The sequence below is a fragment of the Centroberyx gerrardi genome, chromosome 23, assembly GCF_048128805.1.
Source record: "Centroberyx gerrardi isolate f3 chromosome 23, fCenGer3.hap1.cur.20231027, whole genome shotgun sequence".
Taxonomy (NCBI): domain Eukaryota; kingdom Metazoa; phylum Chordata; class Actinopteri; order Beryciformes; family Berycidae; genus Centroberyx; species Centroberyx gerrardi.
The window spans coordinates 10688641-10698386 of NC_136019.1; the positions used below are offsets into that span (position 1 = coordinate 10688641).

The 9746-nt window shown below is 45.2% G+C and overlaps 1 protein-coding gene across 1 annotated transcript; it reads left to right on the plus strand.

The window, feature by feature from the left end:
• Nucleotides 1-551: 551 nt before the first annotated feature.
• Nucleotides 552-8877, plus strand: pcolceb (procollagen C-endopeptidase enhancer b). The gene is made up of 9 exons (XM_071919829.2): nt 552-675; nt 2434-2542; nt 3492-3750; nt 4181-4305; nt 4978-5114; nt 5393-6030; nt 6198-6278; nt 7692-7862; nt 8476-8877. Exons 1-9 carry the CDS (start codon nt 584-586, stop codon nt 8604-8606), a joined length of 1743 nt encoding a protein of 580 aa, XP_071775930.1. The 5' UTR covers nt 552-583; the 3' UTR covers nt 8607-8877.
• Nucleotides 8878-9746: the final 869 nt, after the last annotated feature.

Genomic DNA, 9746 nt, shown 5'->3' on the forward strand with positions numbered 1-9746 from the left:
GTGCAGTGAAGTGTTCATTATACACACAACAGTGGCACTCTGTCCGTCCGCACACACACACACACACACACACACAGGAACATACATTTCACATGTATTCCATTACTCTACCTGTTTAACAAAAACATGGAGCCGTCACTTAACACAAGCACACTGTATATACCCTGTATACTCACTGTACTCTGTGTTGTGTGTTCATTACTTTTGGCTGTGGGTCAGTGTGAAGTGTTTTTTTCCCCGCTGACCCAGTCAAACACCTCTTTCTCCTCCCAAAATCACATTCATCTACTTCTTTTCTTTCTTCTCCCCCCCCCCCCCCCGCCCCCCAACTTGTATCCTCCCTCACACCCCATCCCTCCTCCCATGCCGCACCTCCCTCTTATCCATCTCTTCCACTTCCATCCTCCCTCCCCTCTCCTCCCCTCCTTTCCTCCCCCGCTGCTCTGAACCTCGCCTTTCTTCTCCACGCCTTCTGCTCTGCCTCTCTCCCTCCTCTCTCTCTCTCTCTCTCTCTCCCTCTCTCTCTCTCTCTCCTTTCCCCTCTTCTTCTTTCCCGTCTTTCTTAATCTCGGAGGACGGCGGGATGGAGGGCAGGGTGTGCGTGTGGAGTGTGTGTGTCCTTGTCATTCTGACACTGGGATGGACCGAGGCTCAAAATCAGACCAACTTTACCAGGTAGGACGTGTGTGAGAGAGAAAGAAAGAGAGAGAGTGAGAGAGAGAGAGAGAGAGGCAGAGCATGTGTGCATTTTAGATATTTTGTAGATATTTTGCATATCTCCTGGTATGTGTGTGTGTTAAGTGTGAGCATGCCTGTATGCATCTCTATCAATGTGCCTCTTGTGCATCTGTTTTCTTTTCTGCATCAAGGGATATAATCATGCACATGCACGTGGCACGCCGTTTTGAAACCCACGTCTGTGTAGATCAGCTACTGTGCGTCTCATGCTTTTTTCTTTTCCTACCTTCTTTCCTCTATTTTGATTACTGAGAGCAGTAGAAATAGCAGGTTGGCAGTGTCGGGAAGATGTGGTTGGCATCCCACAAACAAACAGACAGACAGGCAGACAGACAGTGTGACAGTATAATTGGTGTCGTGATTTGGCAGGGCCGAGGTAGCTGGCTTTGGCTTTTTTCAAAAAGTGTCTTCATGTGTCACAACGCTGACAAAAAAAAAAGAAGACAATTCGGACGTTAACGCATCTCCTTCCAGTTCTAAACATCTGATCCAGAGCTTCGTGCTTTGAGCCCGCTGTGTGCGCGGCGACAGCTCCTTCTACACACGACACGAGAGAGTGACAAACAAATGCCTGTGGGCTGTTTAGCTCGGCAGGTCAGAAGGGAGGGACTCCACCGCTGGGATATTTTGGCCCCAGTGTGGCCTTACAGTACCACAGCAGACACACAGCGCAGGCCTGCAGGACATGACGGAGCAGAAAGACCAGGACAGCAGAGGCTGATGAGTCCCACACACACTCCTGAGAGTCCAGAAGATGATAGGCTGTGGCGTTTGTTTTTTTCCCCCAAAACTAGCACAAGATAACATTCATTTTAGCGAAAAGGAGGCTGTAATCTGGTCTCTCTCCCCTGTCTAAATGCCTCGGACGAGGACACCAACCCACATCACTGAGGACAGAGTTAAGCTTAGAGTCTGAAGACAAAATGCAGCTATGGGGTTTATAGATGAAGCATATTGACAAGAAGCCATAGCAACCGAAAGCTGAAGTAATTAGTCTGGGGATGTGTGCTGTAAAATTAGAGTTGAGGGTGCCACTGCTTTGATGTATGTGTGTTTATGTGTATATGTGTGTGAGAGAGAGAGAGAGAGAGAGAGAGAGTGGGTGAATGTGTTCGTGTGTGTGTGTGTGTGTGTGAGTGTGTTACTCAACAAACTACATGTGTGAGCTGGCTGTTTCGCAGTGTTTGAAAGTGGCTGTCTGCTAAAATAAAGTGTTTGGTCTGGTGACAATTTTCTCGTGGCACTGTGTGTGTGTGTGTGTGTGTGTGTGTGTGTGTGTGTGTGTATCTAGAAACACCACAGCATCTACAGTATATTATCAATTTTACAGGCTTAGTTAGGCCAACTTTTATGAAAACACACAAACCAGGAGAGTTCATTGGGCCCTCCCCAGAATCAGAGAACAGAGGCAGACTGTGCCGCTGCGGTTTCCAATGTGTGTGTGTGTGTGTGTGTGTGTGTGTGTGTGTGTGTGTGTGTGTGTGTGTGAGTGTGAGCGTGAGCAGGGGTTCTGACTCTCAGTAGCTGCATTAGAAAACTGCACAAGCCCTGAAGTTGGAAGTTGAACTGCAGTTGATAGTTATGTGAAGCTTAGTCATTCTCTCTCTATCTCTCTCTGTCTCTCTCTCTATCTCCCCACCCCCCCCCACCCCCCCCCTCCCCCACCCCCTCTCTCTCTCTCTCTCTCTCTCTCAGGCCTACCTTCCTCTGTGGAGGCCACCTGGTCACAGACTCGGGCATCGTGGCCACTGAAGGCTTCCCCAGCCACTACAAACCCAACAGTAAATGCACCTGGTACATTACTGTGAGTCATTTACTTTACTGCAGCATCACACTGCAGCCAAACTGAATCTGATCCAGTCTGTCCACTGGAGTAGAGGACAATGTCAAGGATTTTGTCATATATATATCAATGTGAATATGAAGCAAATTGTCACAAAATGGCACAAAAAAACGAGGCTATCTCTATTACAAACAGCAAAAAGATCTGCTGCGGGTTTTCGTTTGGTCCAATTTGGCACTTCTTCAGCACAATTCCTACAAAAGCTTGAAAACCCCTTCTGGTAAGTTACTCATTAAAAACAGAGGGGAGATCATTTTTAAAAATCAGTATCACTGTCACTTTAATCGCCAAGCACAATCAATTCACAGGAATTTGTGACATTGGTGTGAGGGGAAATAAGCCACTTGGAAGCAGCTCACAAGGGCTTTACACCACAACACCTATATTTAGATAAATCCTACATGCAGCGGCTTTGTTTCATTCATATGACGCACTTCATTCATACCTACAGCTCTCGTGGTTCCTCTCCTTACATTCAAGCAGAGAATGTCCAGAAATACCCAAATTAAAAATACCAGTCTGTTCAAGTGATGTTCCATCCTAGTTTATGAGGTGTGGGATCATTTGCATCAACTCAACCCCTTCTTTTTCCTCTCATTAGCGATGGGTAAATGTAACCTTCCCACATGAAGCGTTTCTTATTTTAACATCAACTGTTGATTTGTTGCACAGTGAGGATGGGCTGACTATTAAAAGATGATGTAATATATTGTAAATAGTATCAGTAATATTAATATAACTGATAATATCATTCACTAGATCATCTGCGTTCACCGTAAAGCTCATGCTGCACAAAACCTCTGTACTTTTGCAAGGGAAAATGTCGCCCTTTCCTTTTCAGATGCCAGTTATTTACTTATTCATTCACTTCCTCAAAGCATCACCCACCTGTCGCCCCCCCCCCCTCCAGGTGCCGGAGGGTCACGTGGTCATGCTGTCGTTCCGCCTCTTTGACATGGAGGCCGACCCCACCTGCCGCTACGACTACCTGGACGTCTACAACGGACACTCCTACACGGTGCAGAAGCTGGGCCGGTTCTGCGGGACGTTCCGGCCCGGGGCGCTCATCTCCACCTCCAACACCATGATGCTGGAGATGGTGTCGGACGCCAGCACCGGAGGGAGAGGCTTTCTGGCGTACTTCAGTGGAGGGAAGCCACATGTGGAAGGTGTGGGACACGTAAACACACACAGACGGGGTGAACTCCTGAGGCTAAGGCTGCTAAGTTTTGTCTCGTTTTCCAGTGATGAACAGCAGCACTTTGGTTGTATCACAGTCTACTGCATCATTACATCATTATATGTCTCCCCAAATCCAACTGGTGCACTTGCATATTGTTTCTGTCGGGTGCGATTTTTATATTTTCACTTAAATGACATATTCCTCTGTGTGTCGAGGAAATTCTACAACCTCTTGACCTTATGAAGCCCTTCCAAATCCCACGGGATCAATTCAAAAAATGCATTGTCATCAAGCTAAAAACCAGACTGTTTTTCTTAGTTCCTGAAAAGTTCCCATCATCCCTTATTTAAAGCAGCTCAAAGCCTAGGAGGGTGTTTCACCATTGCTTGCCTCTCTCTTTGACTCCTTCTCCATAGAGAACCAGTTCTGCGGCGGGAGGCTGACCAAGGCGCAGGGCTCCGTCAAGACGCCCAACTGGCCCAACTCCGATTACCCAGCAGGCATCAGCTGCTCCTGGCACATCTCCGTGGAGCCGAGCAATGTCAGCTAATCACTGTTTGACCCAGCGACACACAGCTCACACACACACACACCTCAGAATATGTGTAGAGGTCTTTCACACTACTGGTGCCAATGTTTAGTGTTTGCCCAGTGTGAAGACACTGTTCAATCAATGAGTTGTGTGTCATCGAGTCATCGTCAGATCTTTTATTAGTGCAGTCAGGTGTGTTGAATCAGGCGTGTTGGTGCTGGAGGAGAAAGAGGAAAGAAAACAGCGGTCGAGGGGCCCATCACCAGGAAATGTTCTAGCTTTAGGTCCCTACTACAGTGCGTGTGTGTGTGTGTGTGTCTGTGTGTGTGCCACCTAACTGCGGCCTTGTGACGAAGCAGGAATGAAAGAGTGCATTGAGAGACTGGGGCGTGTTCGTGTGTGCCAAGAGATTGAACCCAAGGAAAGAGGGAAGGGAGAGAGAGAGAGAGAGAGAGAGAGAGAGAGAGAGAGAGAGAGAGAGAGTAAATGCCCTTCTGTATTTCAGACGTCAGACCCTCCTCCTCCACCTATTACCGCACTGTACAGGATTCATGAAAATCAGTCAAGCGGTGAAATAAACATGATGGCTGCATATGCTTCACCTCACACGCTGCATGTTCTGTCAAAAATGTCATATTTTGTGTGTGTTTGTCTGTGTGCGTTGTGCATATTCCTGCCCAGGTGATCGAGGTGAAGTTCATGAAGCTGGATCTGGAGGCGGACACCTACTGTCGCTACGACTACGTGGCGTTCTTCAACGGAGGGGAGCGGGACGACTCGCGGCGGATCGGGAAGTACTGCGGAGACAGAGTGCCAGGGTGAGACTGCTGATCAGTCAAACCCTGAGATCTCAACACGGCAAAAGAGTCGCCTTTCAAAGAGCTGCCTCACAGTTTCTCACCCTACACGTTTGTTTTTTTTTTCACTTTTTTCTCCCATATTTCTCTGCAAATCCCCCCTCTCTCTCTCTCTCTTTTCTCACCTCTCTTCTTCCCACCTTCCACTTTGCAACTACACTGGTCCTTTTCTCCTCTCCTCTCCTCTCCTCTACTCCATTCCTTCTTTCTACATCCCACTTTCCTCATCCTGAATATAGAACCATAGTGACAAATGGGAACGAGCTCCTGGTCCAGTTCGTCTCTGACCTCAGCGTGACCTCGGACGGCTTCATGGCGTTCTACTCCAGCGTGCCCCGGGGGTCCCGGACACCCACCGCTGGAGGGGACTTCATCTTCCGGCCTCACGTCGACTCCACGCTGCAAAAAACGGTGGTGAAGCCAAGCAAACCGACCAAACCGCCCCCCAAGCCTAAGCCCAGCCTCCAGCCCAAACCCACCTCAAAGCCCTCCACCAGGATAAGGATACCGGTGAAACCGCCACCTCGCAAACCGACCACCAGGCCGGCAGTGAGGCCCACTCCCAAGCCCAAACCAGCTAAACCCACACGGAAACCACTTGTGAAAAAGCCCACACTTAAACCCGGACCTAAACCTACACCAAAGCCAAAGCTTAAGCCAAGCATCAAGGCTAAACCCACACCCAAGCCTACGTTGAAGCCTAAGGCGAAGCCCACTTTAAAACCCAGAGCCAAGCCAGTGAAGCCAACACCTAAGACTGGAGTTAAACCCAGCTCCAAACCTGGACTTAAACCAACAGCCAAACCAAAGATGAAGCCTAAAGTGACAGCTAAACCAGGCAAGACGGTGACAAAGAAACCTGCTGTGAGCAAGAAACGTGAGTGGGATGAATCGATTTTGGTTTAGAAATGAACAGCAATTTTGTTCCGTCCTTTGCCTCCATGTCTGTATCAGTGTGTGAAGCATGAGTTTACGTGCTTATCATGTGTTTGTGTGTTTGTTTACGTGTGTGTGTGTGTGTGTGTGTGTGTGTGCTATCCACAGCTTTACCACTGAACCCACTGTGTACACAGGTCTGTAAGAGGACTGGCACTCTCCAATCCAACTTCTGCCCTCATGACTTTGGTGAGTCACACCCTCGGCCGCCCACTTCTCCTCTCAGTTCCTCCTCTCCATCTAGTCTTACATCTCTGCCTTATCAAAGTATCAGTTATTTCACCCTCTTTGCTTTCTTTCTCTCTCTCTTTGTGAAACATGTTTTTTGTTGTGATGTGTTCTTGGTTGCCCTGGCCTGGGTCTTAGTTTGATTAACGCTACTTAAAAGATTGGCAGACCTCCCAGATTTCCTAGACCTCCTTTGGCCTGAGAGTAAACTAAGCATAATGGAATACAAGGTTTGATTCTCTGGAAATAGCCAAAGATCAATCAAATCTGGCCTCAACTAATGCTAAATGAATGGTAATCAAAGGGGTCACTGTAGCACTTTCAATATATGGTATACCCCCCTCTGTGCACAGAATTTAGTAATACCATAAATTGAGTTCTATGTATATTTACCATACATATACAGTATGTTAGTAAGAAAATTGCCTTTCCACTGAGAATTAGAGTAAAAACCTCCTCAGCTGCTATTTCATAAGTGAGTGTGCCAAACATGCCCTCCCACTCCCACTACCCATTTATGTAAGGACAAATGATTCTAAATACATTATAGAAACTGTTGCACAACACCACACTTCAACTTCATTATCCTGCTTATGCAACAGCTTGCTAGGAAACAATATGATTTTAGCAAAATGTGGCTTACACTCTTTTAAAACTCATTATATCAGCACACTTAAACAGTTGAGAAACGTTTTACAGTGAAATTACAGGATTAGAAATGCATTGCTGATAAACTTAATGTTTGTCAATTTAGGCCTAATTGACAGTGGTTGTTATTGGGCTCCTGATATAAATCTGAAAACCAGAATAATTCTGCATGACCTTCCCATTGTATCAGAGGGTGCTTCTGAGGCTTTTACAGTAGCAGAATATGTAGAAATGAAAAATTTCTTCTTCAAGTTGTTAGCTAATTTTCCATGTCATAATATACACCTATTTAACAATACATGCCAAAAAAAAACATACAAAATTGTTTATTGCTTTTCCTCCCTAGAAAACCAATAATCTCATCACAGATTTTTTAACAATCCCCTCTCCACCCCGCCCATCTCATAAAACTGCCTTTCTCTCCCTAGTGAGTGATGCTATCCCATTGTTTTACACTGCCGGACACTTTTGAATGATCTCTCTCCACTTTACGCCTCATCCCAACATCCCGTTTCAACTGTCAAATTACAGAAGCAAGATGCGCTCAAAATACCACTTCACTGTGATTTTAATTCTTTGTCATAAAAGCATCCAATCTATGTTAAAGTCTGCTTATAAGCATGTGCAGTTTGAAAGAAATCTAAATGCCCTTCAGTGACCAAATCTAACTCTAACCCTCACTCTCTCTTTACATTCATTTTTTGTCTCTCTCTCTCTCTCTCTCAGTGATAACGGGTAGGATTACGTCACTGACCTCTGGTTTGAGGGGCGCTGTGACAGCGGAGGTGTCCCTCATTAAGGTCTATAAGGCAGGACGTCTGAATATTACCAAGTCAGGACCTGTCATGTCAGTCACACTGACCTCCACCTGCAAGAGATGCCCCGGGCTGAGCAAAGGTACAGGGGGACCATCTGTGTGGGACATGTGGGAAGATTCACAATCTCTTTCTCTGCCTATCTCTCTCTCCATCTCTGTCTCACGCACACATACAAACCATAACAGACATAAAACTAGGGATGGGACGATATATCGAAATTCAGTATATCGAAATACAAAATTATGACAATACATATCTTGGGGCAGAACAATGAATCACGATATTAGCTCCATTTTATTCTACTGTAGTAATCACAAATGAGACGGCTTGCCCGTTACAATTTCACAAGCTGTCCATCCAAATTATATTATTTGCACTTTGTAATGACATTTTTAAATTGTTGTTTACATTCTAGCAAGCCAATCCCATTGCTAGAAAGATTTGTGGCGCAGAAATAAACATAATTCTGCACAGACTTTGTTGTCATTGGACTTTTATATATCGTGGTTGTATGGAATCGTGAACCCCATATCGAGTATCGGATCCGTATCTTGAGATAAACATATCGTCCCATTCCTGTATAAAACCCACCCAGCTCCTCTGGTAATGACATTCAGCATGATCTGGTATTACAGGACTTTGTTTTTAGGGGTTTTCTGATAGATCTCTGTGTTGAACTGTCTCTTGTCCAGGACTGAACTATGTGTTGATGGGGAAGGTGGATGCGCAGGGCAACGGCCTCCTCAGCCCCTCCAGCTTCTCTCTCCTCTACAAGCCCATCCACGCCAAAGCACTGGCCAACCTCTCGCGCAAACCATGCTGACATCACAGCCCGATCCACCAATCAGAATGACCGCCCTGCCTCTCTCTCTCCCTCAGAGAACTTGTAATTACTTTGCAAAAGAGAGCGAAAATATTATTACTAATATCCAAATATAATTTTTTACATGATAAAATACTGTTGTGAAAAGTAATGAAGCTTCAAATGAGTAATGAGAAACACGCAACATTGAGGATTATATTTTGTATTTTGTATGTAAATTATAATATTTCTGTGATAAAGGATGCATATCAATAAACCATGTGATACTGGTGCTTGAGATCATTTCAATATCACATAAAGTATACTGACTGACTTTACATTACAGGCTCTGAAACAATGAAGTCAGTGGGTCAACTGTGACTCAGACAATAGTTTGCCCTTGGCTGGACTGACAAACAGCTGCTTGTTTAACAGGAAAACCTGGGTTTGTGCCAAATATGTGCATGAACAGGGCGTGCTATTCCCTCATGAGCAAAGGAGGAGAAAAGGCAACTGGGTCAAAGGTCAGCTGGACCCTTAGGTGTTGCAAACTTTGAATGTAAAGTCTCCTTGGTCCATCTGGGGAAACGTAGTACAAGAGTCAGTCCAGGACTTCTCAAAGTGCGTCAATCCTATGATGGGATGTTTGACATATACATACTTATACACTGGTTTTGGGCAGCATTCATTCTCCAATGAGCTGAATAACCAGAGTGAATGGTGAATTTAAGGAAGGGGCAGAGGTGTGACCAAGTCAACTTTGCTTGAGTCCCACAAGTCATCTCAAATCAAGTCCCAAGTCTAAATGTAGATTACCAAGTCAAGTCCAAGTCAAGTCCATGCCATTAATGTCAAGTCTCAAGTCTAAATGTAGAACACCAAGTCCAGTCAGACAAACAAATTAACAAAACCGAAAACACAACATTTCACAAAACAAATTAACAAAACCAAAAACACATTTCACAAAGCAAATAAACAAAACACAGAACGCAACAACATTTCACAAAACAAATTAACAAAACCAAAAACACAACATTTCACAAAACAAATTAACAAAACCAAAAACACAACATTTCACAAAGCAAATAAACAAAACACAGAACGCAACAACATTTCACAAAGCAAATAAACAAAACACAGAACGCAACAACATTTCACAAA

Bases quoted from the DNA above. Each gene is read 5' to 3' on its own strand.
- pcolceb (XM_071919829.2), top strand. From the start codon at position 584: ATGGAGGGCAGGGTGTGCGTGTGGAGTGTGTGTGTCCTTGTCATTCTG. The intron at 6,279-7,691 runs GTGAGTCACACC...TCTCTCTCTCAG, and splicing joins CTTCTGCCCTCATGACTTTG to TGATAACGGGTAGGATTACG. The intron at 7,863-8,475 runs GTACAGGGGGAC...TCTCTTGTCCAG, and splicing joins ATGCCCCGGGCTGAGCAAAG to GACTGAACTATGTGTTGATG.